At 37.3% G+C, this 18,908-nt stretch overlaps 3 protein-coding genes and 1 long non-coding RNA gene across 5 annotated transcripts; 3 read left to right on the forward strand and 1 right to left on the reverse strand.

Annotated features, from left to right (window-relative positions):
• Window positions 1–3,796: 3,796 nt before the first annotated feature.
• LOC9330226 (putative two-component response regulator ARR19) lies at window positions 3,797–6,182 on the forward strand. Its single transcript, XM_021014293.1, is given in 5 exon segments — window positions 3,797–4,012; window positions 4,144–4,296; window positions 4,429–5,172; window positions 5,250–5,370; window positions 5,459–6,182. Coding segments are annotated over 5 exon segments (1,629 nt in total). The 5' UTR covers window positions 3,797–3,834; the 3' UTR covers window positions 5,892–6,182.
• A 3,593-nt stretch (window positions 6,183–9,775) lies between these two features.
• LOC9327543 (RING-H2 finger protein ATL75) lies at window positions 9,776–12,383 on the forward strand. The gene has a single exon (XM_002891435.2). The coding sequence runs from the start codon at window positions 11,410–11,412 to the stop codon at window positions 12,088–12,090; it is 681 nt and encodes a 226-aa protein (XP_002891481.1). The 5' UTR covers window positions 9,776–11,409; the 3' UTR covers window positions 12,091–12,383.
• An 862-nt stretch (window positions 12,384–13,245) lies between these two features.
• LOC110224885 lies at window positions 13,246–14,045 on the reverse strand. The gene is made up of 2 exons (XR_002329343.1): window positions 13,998–14,045; window positions 13,246–13,294 (listed from the first exon to the last, which is right to left on the reverse strand). It is a non-coding gene; the product is annotated as an uncharacterized LOC110224885 (long non-coding RNA).
• Window positions 14,046–14,818: 773 nt separating this feature from the next.
• On the forward strand, window positions 14,819–18,345 carry LOC110224883 (uncharacterized protein At3g60930, chloroplastic-like). Of its 2 annotated transcripts, XM_021012579.1 has the most exons (3): window positions 14,819–14,839; window positions 14,950–17,363; window positions 17,437–18,345. In XM_021012579.1, the coding sequence occupies exons 2-3, from the start codon at window positions 16,839–16,841 to the stop codon at window positions 18,139–18,141; spliced, it is 1,230 nt and encodes a 409-aa protein (XP_020868238.1). In that variant the 5' UTR covers window positions 14,819–14,839; window positions 14,950–16,838; the 3' UTR covers window positions 18,142–18,345. The 2 variants fall into 2 exon arrangements, with proteins under 2 accessions (XP_020868238.1, XP_020868239.1); XM_021012580.1 differs by lacking the exon at window positions 14,819–14,839 and having other exon boundaries at window positions 14,885–17,363.
• The last annotated feature ends 563 nt before the right edge of the window (window positions 18,346–18,908 follow it).

An 18,908-nucleotide genomic window follows, 5' to 3' on the forward strand; every position in this document is an offset into this window, starting at 1 on the left:
TAAATATTTAATGGACTCTATCGCATCTCGCTAGTTTTAGACCTTTAGTTAAATATTTAATGGACTCTACGTGTTCGACATGTTTTTGTGTTTTGAGTTTTATACCCTTCTATAACTAGGGTTTGATTTTGTATTTCTTCAAAATCAAATATTATATCTCTTATAAATAAAATTTAATCGAGCTTCAGTACAGCAGGCGACGAAAAAAAGGATTTGTGAGTTTGAATAATGTAAAGTTCTTTGATATACCTTCATCTCCATTGAATCATGAAACCCAATCGGAAGTTATAAATTAGACAATCTCTGAGGAATGTACTAGAGAGAATCTACAGATTGCTCCATTGTGGGTTCTTTTTGGAAATTTGCGTTGTTATTATTCAATATATTGCTTGCTTATTAAAGAGAAATCTATAAATCGAAACATTGTAAAAATTTACAGAAAGATATGTGATGGAGCGCATCTCGCTTTTTAAAGAATTTTTAGTTGATTATTTAATGAACTTTACATGTTCGACATGTTTTCGTGTTCTTAGTTTTATTTCCTTTTATAACTAGGGTTTGATTTTTTTTTCTTCAAAATCAAATATTATTTGTAATAAATAATCTAGCTTCAATTTAGCATACGATAAAAAAAGAAGGTATACTCACATTACTCAAAACTCACAAAAGCTGATAACAACATGGGCAAGATAAATGGATTTCTCCTCAAATATAGTACTTTTCAGAGCACGATCCTCTCTATTTGGAGAGAAAGGAATGATAGACGACATGGAGAACAACCTTCCACGATGAAGAAGCTTGTTAAATTCATTGATAAAAGCGTTTGAAACCGGATGAGCTCAATCGTAAGAGGAGACTCAACATTAATTTGAGGGTGGCATCCAGACTTGGTTTGAAATGTGCCAATTGTAAGTGCATCAAGGAACTTGAAAGCCTCTTCTCTGCTTTTTTGTGGTCTGGACCGGTTTTAAACACAAACAAGGCGAAAGTTGCTTGGGTTGATGTTTGTAAACCAATAAAGGAAGGTGGGCTGGGATTAAGAATGTTATCAGAAACAAACACTGTGAGTATATTGAAGCTTATATGGAGACTTCTTTCAGCTAAAGACTCTCTTTGGGTAAAGTGGGTAAGCGCAAACTTGTTACGTAATGCATCGTTATGGTCAGCTCGAGAAACCAGTAACACAGGTTCCTGGATGTGGAAGAAAATTCTTAAGTATCGTGATAAGGCAAAATCTTTCCATAAAATGGAGGTGAGATCAGGTTTGGGAACCTCTTTTTGGTTTGATACTTGGTGCTCACTTGGGAGACTGGTTGAAGTTTTAGGTCCACGAGGTTGTATTGACTTTGGTATCACGTCTACTTGCTCAGTTGCAGCAGCCCTCTCAACACATCGCCGTCGTCGACATCGTAATGACATGCTGAACCGGATAGAGGATGAATTGGACTCCCTGAGATCACGGAATCCTCAAACTGGTAATGATATTTCACTTTGGAAATGAAACAATGGCTCTTTCAAGAGTAAATTCACCTCACAAGAAACTTGGCAAGCGATACGACAAACTAATCCAGTATGTGATTGGTACAAGGGTGTATGGTTTCCCAACTCCACACCTAAGTATTCTTTCATTACTTGGATAGCCTTCCGGAATCGCTTAGCCACAGGTGACAGGTTGGTGAAGTGGAATGCTGCTGCTAATGGATGTTGTGTATTTTGCGATGAAGATATAGAGACGAGAAATCATTTATTCTTCTCTTGTTCTTACTCGGCACAAGTCTGGTCAGCTCTCGCGAGTGGTCTTCTTGGACATCGATTCACAACAAGTTGGGAGGCCTTGGTTCCCTTACTCACGTCTCTTTCTACTCCAAAACTTCACTTATTTGTCTTGAGATATGTGTTTCAGTCTTCCATTCATAGTTTATGGACAGAACGGAACGGGAGACGAAACGGGTAGCCACCAACTCCGGCCTCCAAGCTAGCTAAGCTGATTGATAAGAATGTTTGAAACCGGTTGAGCACCTTAATAATGACGCGGGCTCTCCTATCTACGAAGGTGGACTGCGATATTGGTTCCAATTTCATTCTTGCTAAGCTCTTTATTGTAATCTTTGCAAAAATTTCTCTCGGTTATTCGGCATGATGTTGCATTGATGGTAAAACAGTTTTTTTTTGTGAATACAATTTTACATTCATACAAAAAAAAAAAAAGTTTAAGGATAAATTGCTATTTAGAAGTTAAGAAAATTTTGCACTAAGATGTATAAACGTTTTTTTAAATATAATTTAACATTAGATTCAAAATATATATATATATATATATATATATTTTGTCTCATTAACCACTGATTTCCAAACCAAGACGAAGTTTTTGATTTACAAAAACAGCTATTTATTCAAAATTTTGCTTTAAATATAAAATTAAATATCAAATAAAATATCACATGTAAGTTGTTTGCATTTTTTGCATTCTTACAAAATATACGAGAAACTTATTTATTTTATGTTTTTGTTAACACCAAACTTATTGTTTTTGTCATAACCCAGTCTTGATTAATATTGGTGGACATTTGTATGAGTAGTTACTAGCTATATATACGAAGTGCATAGTATAATTTTTTTTTTTATAAGTAGTGCATAGTATACTTTCATTTCTATACATGCATTAAGATTTAGTACATGAATTACATGATATGCATCCTGCATCCATATATGAATCTTGTATGAACTAAATCTATTACATGAATGATAAAAAATCCACAAATTCATTATAGTTATAAAAAATCCACAAATTCATTTCCATCTTAATATATAAAATTAGACTACATAATTCAAATTCAACTAAAGTTGAAAAAATATGCTCAACGAGATGAGAAAAATCTGAATATAAAAGTACATTTGTTGTCTTTTCATCCATTGTAAAAACAAATGCGTCACAGGTGCTATTGATTCATGTCACATCAAAGTCGTCAAATAAGGGGTTGTTCATCTACATGTCTCTATGACAGAAACAACAACAAAGCGAATTGGCTCTGAATCCTCTGATAGGAAGAAAAACACAATGGTAAGAGAAAAAAAGTTGTTAACGTTGAAGATATTAACGATATGTGCTATAGTATTGTTGAGTCTTGATGACTGGTCTCGTGTATATGTAGTCTTCACCACAGTCGTTTAGCTTTGTTGTTGTGTTTGCCTCATAGACAAGTAACAAACAGCCCCCACAAATCTCTCTAGCTCATTAAGACAATATAAAACTTTTTTTTTAATATTAAAAAGTTGTGGAAAGAAATATTTTTGTAAATGGTCCATAAGAAAATGTTAGTTTCTGTGAGCGTTTAAGAAAAGTCTTAGTTTTTGGAACTAAATCCCCATAAGTTAATTAGAAATGTTTGTTTACTGTCAAGTATTTAATATAAAACTCTTAAATTGGTTTACATATTCTGGATTTCTTTCATTTTCTATATAATGTACAGTTAATTAAGAAAAGAAATCTATAGCATAAAAATCATATATATGGAAAGGGGAAAATTCAATAGCATTTTTTTCTTTTTTTTAATAAAATTGAATTAGTTGGTTCGACAAGTACCAGTTGTATCCTCTTTTTTTGTAACTATATTTCCTTTTTTTGTATTTTCTCATAAATTGTAGTATGTACACCTGTTGAATAATAACTAGTTTTCATAGCTTAATTTCGACACTTGTCAATACTTGATGATAAGAACAACTGGTTTTGGACTATAAAATGCATCCAAACTTCTTGTGTAATAAGATATAAACAACTTCAACATACACATAATCTCTCACTTTTAAATCAATCTCTCTACAAAATCAATTTTAATGTTGGTAGGAAAGATAAGTGGATATGAAGATAATACTCGCTCTTTGGAGCGAGAAACATCTGAAATCACTTCTCTTCTCAGCCAATTTCCAGGGAATACTAATGTTCTTGTTGTTGACACCAATTTCACCACTCTACTCAATATGAAACAAATCATGAAACAATACGCCTATCAAGGTAAGTCACTCACTCACTCTCTCTCTCTCTCTCTCTCTCTCTCTCTCTCTCTCTCTAATTTTAGGGGTTTAGAGAGTTGTTACTTGTTAGGGTTAGGGTTTATAACTTTTTTCTTTTCTTTTGTGTTTTAGTGACTATTGAGACAGATGCCGAAAAAGCTCTTGCGTATTTGACAAGCTGCAAACATGAAATTAATATTGTGATTTGGGATTTTCATATGCCTGGAATTGATGGACTTCAAGCTCTCAAGAGCATTGGTTCAAAGATGGATTTACCTGTAGTGAGTATGTAAATTAACAATCAAACCAAACTAAACCAAACTAAATTAAAAACTCTCATTTTTACTTTTAAAACTAAATCAAACCAAAGTTCTTTTTATTTAAAGAAAATTAACAATCTATTTCATATTTGTGTAGTTATGTCTGATGATAATCAAACAGAATCGGTGATGAAAGCAACAATAAACGGTGCTTGTGACTATGTTGTGAAACCGGTTAAAGAAGAGGTAATAGCCAATATATGGCAACACATTGTACGGAAGATACTGATGTCTAAACCGGATGTAGTTCCACCGGTTCAATCAGATCTGGCTCAGTCTGACGGTTTAGACCAAGGCCAAGACAAAGCTGATTTCAAGATCGTAGACGAAGAACCAAACATCAATGAGAAACCGCTGATCACACGGACCGAAGAAATTCAACCGGTTCAATCAGATCTGGTTCAAGTCGACGAGGTAGGCCAACTTAATGACTATTCCAAAATCATGAACCAAGATAACATGTTCAACAAAGCAGCAACGAAACCGCGGTTGACATGGACCGGAGTAATTCAACCGGTTCAATCAGATCTGGTTCAAGTCAACAAGTTCGACCAACTCAATGACTATTCCCAAATCATGAACCAAGATAACATGTTCAACAAAGCAGCAAAGAAACCGCGACTGACATGGACCGATGTATTTCAACCGGTTCAATCATATCTGGTTCAGACTGCCGGTTTAGACCGAGACTACCATGATTCCATAACCATAAACGGAGGTAACGGCAGACAAAACACGGAAAAGAAAGAAGCAAAAAAGCCACGGAAGCCGCGGATGACATGGACCGAAGATCTTCACCAAAAATTTCTGGAAGCCATCGAAATAGTTGGTGGCATCGAAAGTAATCAAACTTTTCTTAATCTCTTGATTTTTATATCTTTGTTTTTGTTCTAATCGTGTTTGGATTTCAAAATGCAGAAGCTAATCCAAAGGTACTTCTCGACTGCTTGCTAGAAATGAAGGTAGAAGGAATCACTCGAAGCAATGTGGCCAGTCATCTTCAGGTAATTAAAGAGAAAAAAACACACTAAATATTTTTCTTTCATGACAAGAAAACCATTGAATTAGGGTTTTTTTTTTTTTTATTAAAAACCACTAATACAAATTCCAATTTGTTTTGTTGTGCAGAAACACCGTATCAATCTTGAAGAAAACCAAATTCCTGAAGAAACACAAGAGGATGGTTGGTCCACTGCGTATAATAGACCAGCTCCTTCTCTCCAAGGTTCAGACAATGTCAACACAACAATATCACCATACCTAATGAATGGACGAGCCGTGAACCAGATCCAGCAGAATCAATATCAAAATGGTTACTTGACAATGAACAACAACCAGGTCATAACCAATCCTCTGCCTCCTTTGCCATATCTTGACCATCAGATTCTCCATCAGCATCAACAACAGCAATATCCGTCTTCTCCTCAATTTAATTACCTGATGAGCAACGAAGAACCTCAACAAGCCTCTGGCATCTATGCAACGGATCTTGAACTCACTTATCCAAGTCTACCATATGATCCACAAGAGCATCTAATCAAGGGCTACAATTATAATTAGTCATAGAGTACTCTCTTACTTAAGGCAGTCTATGTAGGAGATTCTTTGGTTCTAGGGAAATTCGAGGTTGTGAGACATAATATGCGACTTCTCTTGTGAGTCACAATATTTGTCATTAATAGTCTTTCATGCTAACTCATTATCTATACCCATTTCTCCTTTTCTAATAATTTTTTTTATGGAATAATAATGTTATTAACAAGCAACTGGATTCTAATTTTATAATCCACGAATTGCTAATTGCGTGAATTATTTAAATTTCTAAAAGTAGAGCACTCTACTAAAGACATCTACATGATCTAACATATATGCACGAAAAAATTGGAATCAGGAATAGTTTTTTTTTGGTTATTTGTTGGAATGTGAAATTTATTTATCAACAAAGATAAAGTTATTTATAGCAAGTACATAAAAAAGCTCAAGTAAAAGATGGGATCTATCATATCCAATATAATGGGTAGGGTCTGGAGACTAGAGAAGAATATATAACTTTCAAAAGAGACAAACTCCCAAAAGACAAATTTAATCATGTCCTTAATTAGTCAAAACCTTTTCAGTTTCAAAGCCATACTGTATAACTGAATCATGTTCTTCGACTATACGTTTTTTTTTTTTTTGAATTGATTCAACTTGTCTCCACCCTAAAATTTAGAATTTTTAAATTTAGCTGCATAATGAGATATCGTTGTTGTAGTATTTGCTCATTTTAACACGAGCAAATGTTGCTAAACTTGAGGAAGAGTGGTACAAGAAGAAATAGAAAAAGATTGGCGGATGTTGTGAGAACTCGCGAAGCTCCAGAAACTTGAGATCTGTTAACTGGAGGAGAGATCGGAGGAGAATTAACAACACCGGTGGATCGCGACGACTTCCGAATAGCTGAACTTGTTCCTGACTTCGATCGAGTAGATTTCCGAGTGGCGCGAGCTACAGTCACCATTGTTTCTTGAAATCGAGCAATGGAGAAGACGATTGTGAGCTCAAAAGCGAAGAAATCGGATCAAAATCAATGGAGATTAGAGCTTTGATGTCTCTGATACCATATTACGATTGGAGAAAAAGAGAGAGTTTGAGAAAGTTTGTTAGAGATATTATCAAAACATTTCTCGTTATTATTCATCATTACTGTACAAGTGTATTTATACTATACAACTATACAATTGGTTAAGTTAAACCAAATAACTAAACCTACTAAACCAAGATATACAATCTGATAATTACTCTTGAGAACTATACAAACAAAATTAAGTTCTATTTTTTAATATATGAGATTATCTTGAGCTTAGAACATGAACAAAAGTGAGTTAAAGAAAAAATAACCCATATCCATAACCAAAAAGGAAAAAAAAAGAACATGATAATGTGATTATATAATATAGAGAAGAAATTTGTGTAGTGAAAGATATTAGAAAAAGAACATAATACTTCTCACCACAAAATCTTTCTCTTTGTTATATAATCATTATGATGATGTCCTTTTTACAAAGTGCTTAAAGAAAAAGTGAAGATTTATACAAATATTTTATATGACAATGCATGTAGTAGGGCAGTCGTGTGTACATAACCAATCTCAGTGAAAGACTGAAAGCTAAAGAAAAGTCTAATGGAAATTTTAGTAGCAAATCCCGACAAAACTAAAGCATTAAAACTCTCTTGTTTCGTTATAATATAAAGTTATTTCATTCTGTGATCGTCTAACTATGTCGTAGCAAAAATACATGAAAGAAATTATCGGTTCTTGTAACCTTGTTTCGAAAAACATAGGGATTCACAAATTGGTAAGGTTGTGATTTTTATGGAAAGGCAAAGTCGTCATGATGACAGAAGAAACTAAATTATATGTAGAAAGGATTTTTGTTTCTTCTAAAAGTTAAAAAGGGTAATTAGAAGATCTAAAAGTTATAGGGTAGTTAATTAGAAGATCTAGGAATTGAGGAGATCTCAAAAATGAAATAAGAAGAAAAAGTGAAAAACTTCGTAGAACAAACAATGAAAATCAAAAAAACGAAAAAGTTCAAATCTTGAATATAAAACAAGGAAAACAAGATCAACAAGTACGATTCTAAGTGTGTGGACATGTTCTTTTGAAAGTATTTTTCAACAAGTTGATCGTTGTTTACATGTATGCAAAATCTTTATGACGATTCTCGACTACGATGGTGGTAATAAATCCGAGGATTTAGCTTGTCACGGCGCATCAATAAGTTAAATATTTATTATGGCTTTACTACATTATCACTGATTAAAATAATTGAAAGTGCAAATTAAAAAGGAGAAAAAGAAAAAAGAAGGATCCCATACTTGTACTCTTTTGGTGGGCTAAGTCTTTTAATCAGTAATCAGTAATCATAAGTGTTGTCCACAAAAGTCTTTTAATCAGTAATCATAAGTGGGAATATGCCTTTAATCAAGTGGTTAAGTCCATTTGACTCCGTCTTCCCCACCGGAGTTCGACTCCATTATTCAATGATGGATTTTAATAGAATTGAAATCCAACACTAATCCAGTGTTATTCAACTAATGATTATAAATCTAACGTTAAAATCTGGTGTTATTAGATCTTATACTTCATTAGATTTTAAAAGTTTGGTGTTATTCAATGGTGGAGTTAAAGTCAATTCTTTAAAGTTTGTAAAATCCAGTGTTATTCAAAATTAAAAGACTTGTAAAATCTTTGTATATTAAGTCATTTCAAATGAAACCTCTTTGGAGTTTCATGAGTAAATTATTAGAATCAAAATCCAAGATATACTGCAGAGATTTTGAAATCCACACAAACAGATTTTTAAAACAAATATCAGAAAACAAATCTAAACCTTAAAGAATTGACTTTAACTCCACCATTGAATAACACCCCCTAAGTCGCGTTACCCCGCGTAGTAGGGATTGACTATGGATTGGGTATTGTCGATTCAAAGTTGTCAAAAAAAAAATCAAAAAAAAAAATCAGTAATCATAACTCATAAGTAAAGCGATAAAAGTCTCATAAGTGTTGTCCACAAATTTCGTTAACACTAGCTCCAAAGTCTTCCAATCAATAATCATTTTATATAATAAATAATTTTTAATTGAAAAAGGGTATACATACTAGCTTAGTAATCAAAATTTGGTGACAAATATAATCTTGGTTAAAAGTGAAATGCATTATTCCGACCTCCACTAAATGATATATCCCTATACTAATGATTTATATATAACTTTTCTTAAAAATTTATCCTTATACTAAAATGATTTATTCATAATTTCACAGTAATACTAACAAAAACAGAACTAGAATTAAGTCTTTCTTCTGTTCCATTGTTCCACTAATTCCAAATAGTTAACTTTTAACTATATGAATATTTTTAGTCAAAGCTTCAGTATTTTTCATGTGAAAAGAGACTCACTTCCAACTTTTTTTGCAAGATTGAACTCTAAGCAGGATTGGAACTTATAAAGAATTTCTTATTTTCTTTATCAATGATGATAAGAAAATTCGTTTCTTATCAAAAAGAAATTTTTTTTTTCTTTTTGTTATCAGCTTATAACGTAATGAATCCGGGAAATAAAAGAGTAAAACACGCAAAAAAAAAAAAAATCATAGATAAATTTAGAAGAATTAAACATTTAAATATAATGATCATGAAATAAATAAAAAGCTTATTAAGAAGTACTCCCTCTGTATCAAAAAGATTGATTTTGTTGAGTTTTCATACCAATTAAGAAAAACATTTAATGTTTAATTATAAATACTCTATTTATTCATATCAAACTATTTCTCATAGCTATTAACCAATAGTAATTCATCAAATTAACCGATAGTAATTCATCAAATTTTGAAATTCTCAATTAATGATTCTTAATTTATAATTTATTAACATTAATTGATAAAATTTTACAGAGAATCAATCTTTTTGAGACAAAAATAAAATCTCAAAAAATCATTCTTTATGATACTGAGGGAGTAATAAACATGGGACTTGGTGTTAAGGTTGGGGAAATTTAGGAGAAGAAAGCGACAAAAGTTCAAATCCAAACGTATAAATTTTATACGTTCCTCTCTTTTTGAAAGGTACAGAAGAAATAAACAAACGCCGACCAAGTACATAAAACAAATAAACAAACAACAGAACCATTTATATGCAGACATTTAGATTGTACTTGGGAATATCAAAACAGATTTTGCAAATTTCACCCGTAAAGAGAACATAGAAAAAAGTCACAAAGACTTTGTGATCTGATATTTTCCCCTACATTTCGTAAATCATATAAAGTTAGGGACGATCCTCTATAAGGAAGCCTAAGTGGCTATATATACCTAAAAATGAACCTTTAAAAGCAAAAAAAAACTCACTAAAATTTCGTGAAAAAACAAAAAAAATTTAGGTAGATAAAAATATTTTGATCTAAAATTGGCAAAATCATAATTAAAAAAGACCATTTTTCCCGTGTGGTTTTCCCAAAAAGCCAAAATAATGTATAAATTGTATGTCATATTAAAAATAGCGTATTAGAAGAAATCACTCACCACTTGAGGGTGTTTTGCAAATAAAATTATAGCATACTTATTTTGTCAATTTTGTTTCAAAATTTTAGAAACTCAAAAATGAAAAGGTAGCTACAAGGAGCAACAAATTCAAAAATCTATTTGGTTAAGTAGAAATAAATCAAAATAGTAGAAGGATGTAGTGGTTTTTCTTATGAAGTCTCTGAAAATTTATACATTGAAAATCGAATTAAACTACGATGCAACAAATTCAAAAATCTATTTGGTTAAGTAGCAAACAATAGAAATAGTAAAAGGAGCTAGCCTTTATTTTATGAAGTATCCCAAAAATTAAACTTTTAAAATCGAAATTACCACCCAACCATTCTCAAAAAATTGATCAAACTGATTGTGTTTTAAAGTAAAGTGAACTATTAAGCAACAAAACACATACACATGGAAAGAGCAAAGAAATAATATTAATGCTAAAGCAAAAAGACTGCTTTACACACCACATATTGTCGGCAAAGCATTAAACTGTGGGGAAGATACAACAAAATCTTCCTCCTCTTGATATAAAAAAATAATCAAAAAGTAAATAATATAATCTTCAAACACTGAATAATGGAAATCAAATAAAATCCAGCTTATCAAGAATCAACACAAGACAAACATGATAAAACAAAGTTTTCCAATTTAAAGTGAGACAAAAAGTAATAATTCAAAATTCAATGTTGGAAAAGTGAGAGTCCCTACACAAGCATCTTGTGGTTGGAGAGGTATGGGCCAAATGGCACAATAAGCACTCAATGATTCATGAATTTGGATAAGCTTTATGGGTCCCAAATTCTCTCAATACTCACTTAAAAAAATGAAGAAAAACGCACTTTCTTGAACCGAAATTATTAGATTCCAATTATAAAATTCTCAGAACCTAGTAAACATCTCAAGCTGTATAAAAGACCACATTGAATTCTCCAAGACATTAAGAAGCAATAACCAAACAAAGCCAAGCAAAGCAGAGAGAAGAGACTTTGATTCAAAGACTAAAAAATGGCTGCAAATGAATTAGCTTCTTCTTCAGCACAAGCCTTCCAAGAGCAATCCCTTGGAGGTTTTGTCTCTAGAAAGCTGCTTCTGCACAATCCATTTGACCACAACACTCAACGAGCCTTTGCGGTTGCACCATCTCCTCTCATGACCCATGAGAACAACCTCAGTGGGAATGTCCTGATGCTTCTCTCAATCCTCATCTGTGGCATCATCTGTTGCCTCGGGTTACATTACATCATTCGTTGTGCATTCAGACGTACTTCAAGTTTCATGATCTCCGAGCCTATCTCTGGTCTTTCAACACCATGCGGTTCATCAAACAAAGGAATCAAGAAGAAAGCTCTTAGGATGTTCCCAGTTGTGAGTTACTCACCTGAGATGAACCTGCCGGGACTTGGCGAAGAGTGTGTCATTTGTTTGTCGGATTTTGTTTCCGGTGAACAGATCAGGATGCTCCCTAAGTGCCACCATGGGTTCCATGTTCGTTGCATTGACAAGTGGCTTCAACAACGTTTGACTTGTCCGAAATGCAGACACTGTCTGGTTGAGACATGCCAAAAGATCTTAGGTGACTTCAGTCAAGCTGATCAAGTGGCAGCAACACCAACAGAGAGCGTAATTGTCATGATTTCTCCTTTAGAACCTGAAGGAAGAGTAAACACTTTAAGAGAAAGCAGCTAGATGCCAAGAGAGACAGAAACCATCAAAAATCAGAATTTGTGATTTAGTTAGATAGGAGATTTTTGATCTGAGCACAATTCATGTCTTCAGCTTTAGAAGGATACATCAGTTTTTTTTAAGTCTTTCTTTTTTGCCTGTAGCACAAAGTGTATACAGATTACAGAAAGAATACATATCTCACTTTTCAGTAGTATTTCACGACTTCATCAAACATCTTTTTGAGAATGTAATTTTTTCAATGGAATGTAAACTAAATTAAGAATCATCTATAACCAGAGACTGATAAATGCTAATCATATATTCTTATTTGTCACAATCAGTACACAGAACAAATGGTTTCCGATAATGAATGCCAAGCTTTGTGTGAAGTGTTTAGTCTACAAGATGCATATACGGTGCAGATCTGATCGCGCGTATGCTTGATAGTGACATATGCACGAAGTTCGTGAAGAAAAAATGTATCTATCCACTTGACACTACCCACTTAAAACACTACCAATCCACACAGAGTCATCAAGATAAGAAATACCAGACGATTCTTCATCGTAATGGCAAAGAAATCAACTCTGCCATAGGAAAGTGATAGGAACCAACCGATCTAAGTATACGTAAAATTCAAACCTACAAGCTAGCTAGTTTGGGGGATACATAGTCTTGTAAGATTCTCAACCAGCGGTCAAGTGATAAACCCATCCTATGGGATATAGCCTTGACACCAGACATACCTATGACATGATACACTGTAAATAATGAAAATTTGATTAGTAAAAACCATCCTGGTCGAGAGAACCCATCTCCACAAGGTCACACACCAAAATCTAAAAGTGAGGGTAAAGCTACCCCACATCAAACCAAGCACAACTACCTTGTTCAATATATTTGTCATGATAGCCCGGACCGAGAAAAGACTAAGCCTAACGATTCAGATCTACTCACTGCTATCTCGTAGTATGAAAACAGAAACAAAACTACAAACTTAGCTTACTTTAATTCCATCTCTATGATAATAAATAAATTCGTGCAAACATAAAAGAATACATAGAGTGATCAACATCATATACCACTACATATCTTAATCTTTTTCATATATTCTCAAGATCTCAAATTCCTATAACTGAGTGATTTCATAACCCATTGTAAAAAAAACTACTAATACCTGATGTAGTTAAGGACCACATGTTCTAACTACGAGATTTTGGAGATCCTGTAATATAAAAGGAGCAACATGTCATAAACAAGGTTATCAAAACAAAAGACATGCCATAAACAATGATGGTTCATATAAGGCTTAAGATCCTAGGCATTTCTGATTGGATGAGATACAAATAAAGTGTTGAAAAGTTCAATTGATAAGCTATACTCAACTTTAAAAGGGAAATTAATAGTGATTGAGGCTGTCCACAAAAAAGAAGGGTTATTGTGGTTTTAGCTTAAGTAATGCCCTTACTAAAACAGCTAATAGTCTAAAATTGTTCAACTCTCTCAACAATTGAGGCTTTCTAGAAATTTGCCATAAATTTATTTACTACTGGAACAACCATAAGACATCAATACAAATACCATATTAGTATAGAAAAAATATTAAACATGTACAAATTTCTGCGACCAGTTAAATTACCATTGCAATTATTATAATGTTCTTTTGCTGGGTGAGAACTATCTACTCTAATATTAACAGAGTTACAAGTAAAACAGTGTAAACAGAAGCACTAGAGGACATTGATAGCTTAGGAAGATAATGTTTAAAAAACTATCTTAGTGCTTTAAGAAAATCATGGCTACTTGTTGGACTAAAGACCTCAATCAATATGATAGATTCATGTCTACACTTTTTGTAATATAATACATATAGTAGCTATAATTCACAACTATGCTAATAATATATTCGAGAAAGTTTTGCGACATACCGTTATAAAGCAAAAGAACTGTACACAATAGTCTGTGCCTATTCATCCTGTGGAAGTCGAAACTAACACAATCGAGATTTGTCTAGGGTTTTAATTTAGGGATACGATAAAAGTGAATTCTCAAAGAACAACAGAAACAACTGTAACCAAAGATGGTGTTCTTAATCTTATTGATGAAAAGAGTAGTTTTGATCGTACAAGAGTTTGATCGTAAAAGAAAAGATGTTTGTGCTGTGAGAGCTTTTGCGTAGTGTAATTTCTAGAGCGATATTCCTCCCTTTCTGCGAGAGCCTTGAATCTCTTTATATAGGGGTGATAAACCGCCTCCCCCGCGATATTCTCGGAAGATTTCCATTTATCTTGAAGTCGGCTTAGAATATCGCGGAATAAGGATAATTTCCTTATTCTTCGGAGTTTCTTGGAAGATATCCTGATTTGAGTCGATCCTTTGAGATTCTTCCTTATCATTTCCGGGTTTATCGGAAATGATCCTTCTCTTTCGGAAATGACGACCTACTTGGAAATGGTACTTCGAAGACGAATATTTTACCAAGTCTTTGCCTTGGGTGACTTGTGCAATCGGCTCGGGGACAAGAGAGGCACGGCCCAGGCTCCCGAGGGAAGCCGGCTTGGGTCCACGGAAGGAGCCAGCTCGGGGGTCTCGACACTAACCGGCTCGGATTCCCGGAGTGAACCGGCTCGGGCACTTGAAGGGAGCCGGCTCGGGTTCACAAGCTTGCTGACAGACCCCGAGCAGATTACCGGCGTTCCCCGAGGCAACCAATGCAGTGACCCGAGGTGAATGGCAGTTTGCCCCGGGGTGAATGGCAGTTTGCACCGAGGTGAATGGCAGTTTGCACCGAGGTGAATGGCAGTTTGCACCGAGGTGAATGGCAGTTTGCACCGAGGTGAATGGCAGTTTGCACCGAGGTGAATGACTCGCTTCACCGAGGTGTCTTCAGAAGTTCCCTGAGGCGTTCGAAGTTCGGCTCGGTGCTATGGGATGAAATCCGACCCCAACAGTTAGCCCCCCAGCTCGTTGGTTCGAAGAGCAACCAATGAGCTTCACGACTGTTAGTCCGAGCCGTTTTAAACTTTGTTCCGAGCCCATCCTTGTATGCCGCGAAATTTTCAATGTTTCAAAAATGGTTAGTGTCCCTTCGGTGATTCTGATTCTTGACGATTCGAACCTCTTTGACGCTTCATCTTCTTCTAGCGCGTGTGACGGTTGAGATTCTACCTCGAGAAGTGGAAGAGTCCTCTGCTGATTCCCGAGACCCGTGCGGATGCGAAGTATCTTAATGTTGGTCACGCGCACCCGACGCGCCCGAGACTTGGGCGGATGCGAAATATTATTAAACTCGTGTGTACCCGACGCGCCGAAGTGTTCTATAAATATCCGACTCCTGCTTCATTTTCACATTTCGCAATCTGCAAGGAAAATTTCTAAGGTTCGCTTCTTTTCTCTCTGATCTTGATCTCTTTAATCTTCTCTGCTTTGCTTTATTTTCCGTCGTTCCTCCGCCGTGCCAGATCTTAGATTTGGTTTTTCAGATTTCAAATCTTGTTTTTCTGGTTCTTTTTGATTCACCCGAGCCGAAGATGTCACTCTCTGATTCAAGTGATTCGTCCCGAGGCAGAAACATTCCTGTTCATGAAAGGAAGATGGTTTGGAGCAGTCCCTTGGAAGGAACCGAGGCTAGTTTTTCAGATTGCTCCGAGCGGAACGACGATAGTGAAGCAAAATCGTCATCCGTGGACCAAGATCCGAGCCAATTTGTGGCTCGGGAGGATACAGTTGCGAATGTGGTTCGGGATGAGGATCTTCCTGATGACCCCGAGGCAGCTTTAAATACGGGGAGAACGCGTCCTCCGTCTAAGGACGAAGCTGGGGGTTCTCGTTGGCAAAAAGCGCCCGAGCCGTCTTTGCTCCCTGTAAAGGCCGAGGCGGTTCACTATGATTCCGACGCGGAGGCGAGAATGCTTCAGGCCAGGATGCAAGCGGCTAAGGCTCTACAGCAGAAGACGAAGCGAGCCAGAAAAGTAAAAAGGCCCGACCCTCCTGGTTCTACGCTATCCACCGAGGACTCCCTCAGAGAATTGAGAGTTCGGTTCGGTTTCAGTGAATGAGTCACGATGAGGCTTCCGACCCCGAGTGAACGAGCCGATAATCCTCCCGAGGGGTTCTTCACGTTGTACGAGGGGTTTTTCAGTTTTTGTTTCCTGTGGTTCCCTCTCCCGAGGCTGATCGTTGAGTATTTGTGGTCGTATAAGATTGCGTTGGCTCAGATCTCAACTCGTGGACTGCGGCATCTTATTGGGATCTTAGTAAGGAGTTTTGAGGCGGATAAAATTTTGTCCCTCGGGCATTTAAGGAATTTCCTGGAGGTTCGTCGTAGCCCAGGTCCTCTGGAAAGATACTACATCTCGTCGAGCAAAAAGAAAAAGATCATTGGCGGGTTCCCGAGCAAGGATGAGAAGTACACTGATCATTTCTTCTTCGTCGCGATTGACGAGGACTCCGTCCCCGAGGGATGCCTTGATAAAATTGTTGCGAAATGGGGCAAAATCGGTAGTTTACCCGAAGCGTTTAAGTTTTCTTTCTGTCGTGATTTGATCTATTTATTCTAACCAGTTTTGTTTTCATTTTCAGATCGTAACCCGGCGTTCCTCGAGCTTATCCCCGAAGATCTTTTAGAAACTCACGAGGAGTTGGCTTCCCGGAAGTGTAACTGGACCAAGCATTTTACGCTCAAAAGAGTTGAGAAAGCGCTGAGATTACTCCGAGGCGTGTCCTGTTCATCATCATCATCCTCCTCGGATCACCGATTAAGCGGCTACATGGAGATGCAGAAGGCGAAGATGACGCTAAGGGAGAAAAAGGCTGCTGAGGAGGAAGCGGCCGAGCAGAAAAGAGCTCTCGAGGCGGTTTTCAAACCTTTGACCGAGGGGTCTAGAAGGCCCGAGGCGTCCGATCTACCCGAGGCGTCTGGCAGGCCCGAAGTGGTTAAGGGCCCCGAAGGATCCGGGGTTGATCTAGCTGTTACTTCGGTTCCTCCCGAAGCGGTCGACGATGTCCCAGCTGGGGACGGTGGAGTTCGAGCTCCCGAGGTCGAACACACCGAAGTTGTGGTCGGCTTGGCTGCTGGTAGACAGGCCAAGTCTAAGGGAAAACGTCCTCGGGGCGACCACTCTACCGATAGGAGGAAGAAGTCGAAGAGCGATCACAGCAGCTCTCGACCGATTTACAAGGACAAGGTGGCTTCGGCCAACCTTGTTGCTTCGTGTGCATGGCCGTTGTTGACGACCCCTGAGACTCTGGCCGAGGCGGAAAGATACGCCGAGACTTTGGCCAACTTTCTGAAGGTAATAATAATTTTTTGTTGAACCCCTTGTTTCGAAGTTCTTTTCCGTTCCTAACATGTCGTTTTATCCCCAGGCCTTCTCCTCAATGAACACGCTGGTTCGTTCTTACGAATCCGCGAACCGCCAGCGCGAAGCTGCCAGCGAGCAGTTTGAGATGGCCCGAGCGGAATCGGAGAGGAGAGTAACCGAGACGACCGCAGCAAGGGAGAGGGCCGAGGCCTTGGTTGCGGCTGAGCAAGAAGCGAGGCGGAAGGATGCCGAGGAGAACACTCGAATTCGGCAGAAAGCCGAAGCGGAGATTGAGCGCCTCAACCGCCTATTTACCGAGGAGAAGTCCCTTCGGGAGGCTGAGGTTGCTCGAGCCAAGAAGGCTGCCAAAAGGGAGGTTACCGAAGAATTCGCCAAGCAGATCAAGACGATCGAGGCGAAGCTGGAACAGTTCGACCAGGTCGCTGATCGATACATGTACTTCTCCCAGGCTAAGGCTAACGCCGAGCTGATTGCCGAGCTCGAGGCGGGCAAGTCGATCGAGGACGAGAAGAAAGAGGTAGAGGCATGGAAAGAAGAGTTCGGGGACGCCGAAGCGGAGTATTCTCAGCTCGCGGTCGAGCTGCTCGAAACTTTGAAGATTCCTCCGGTGTCACCCGACTCTGCTCACGATAGCCTTGGGAATAGGTCGGTGGAGGGCGAGGCGGTCGAAGTTGGAGTTATAGATCAAGCAGGGACGAACCTGTGCTCCGAGGCTGCGCTTGTTCCAGACGAGGAGCAGGATAAGTGATCCCGAGGCGCCCCTTCTTTTATGTTCTGGATTTGTTTTGATTCTTCTCCTTTTTGTAAGACTTGTGCCTGGACGGCTTTATCCCTTTTGAATGCATGTTTCCTTAAATACTTGAATTGTTTCGTTCATCTTGAGTTGCTCCCGAAGTGACTTCGTAAACATGACTTGTTCATCGAGGAGTTAGTCTTTTCCGAGTCGTTTTAACTTCCGAACCGAATTATACACCAATGTCAATGTAATTGGGTTTTGGTAAAAATGAGCTTCGGTTCAGTAGGAGTTATTTTTCGGAATAGCGAACCAGTGTTAAGATAACTGGGTTTTTGTAAATGATGTGAAAAAGTTAATTCTCCCGAACCATTTCTACTTCCGAACTGAAAGTGAAATGGATCGTTCACCAGTGTTAAGGTAACTGGGTTTTGGTTATATGGGACTAATCTCTATCGGTTGCGACCCGAGCTGATATAGTCGAAGCCAGTGCTTAGAAGCGAACTGGGGTACCAGTGTCGGAGTCGACTGGGTTTTCCGAAGACAATCTCTTGGTGGTCAGATATCTCTGACCGAATTGTCTCGAATACTTATATAGCGCGCTGTAACCGAAGCGGTGAAATGAGCTCTCTGTTCGTGGACGTGGCCATCATCCGAATGAACTGTTAGCTTTGTGGGTCGATAAGAGGATAGTAAAAGTTCCCGAGATGAGTTTTGGGAAAAATGTCGAGGTGGATTTGGGTTGAAAACCCGAAGGGTAAACTTTAGAAAGAATGAAATTT

This window comes from Arabidopsis lyrata (genome assembly GCF_000004255.2).
Source record: "Arabidopsis lyrata subsp. lyrata unplaced genomic scaffold ARALYscaffold_1, whole genome shotgun sequence".
Classification (NCBI taxonomy): Eukaryota; Viridiplantae; Streptophyta; class Magnoliopsida; order Brassicales; family Brassicaceae; genus Arabidopsis; species Arabidopsis lyrata.

Excerpts from the sequence above, each read along its gene's own strand:
- LOC110224883 (XM_021012579.1), top strand. The coding sequence starts at position 16,839 with ATGGAGATGCAGAAGGCGAAGATGACGCTAAGGGAGAAAAAGGCTGCT. Across the intron at positions 17,364-17,436 it reads CTTTGGCCAACTTTCTGAAG|GCCTTCTCCTCAATGAACAC; the intron begins GTAATAATAATT and ends TTTTATCCCCAG.
- LOC9327543 (XM_002891435.2), top strand. The coding sequence starts at position 11,410 with ATGGCTGCAAATGAATTAGCTTCTTCTTCAGCACAAGCCTTCCAAGAG.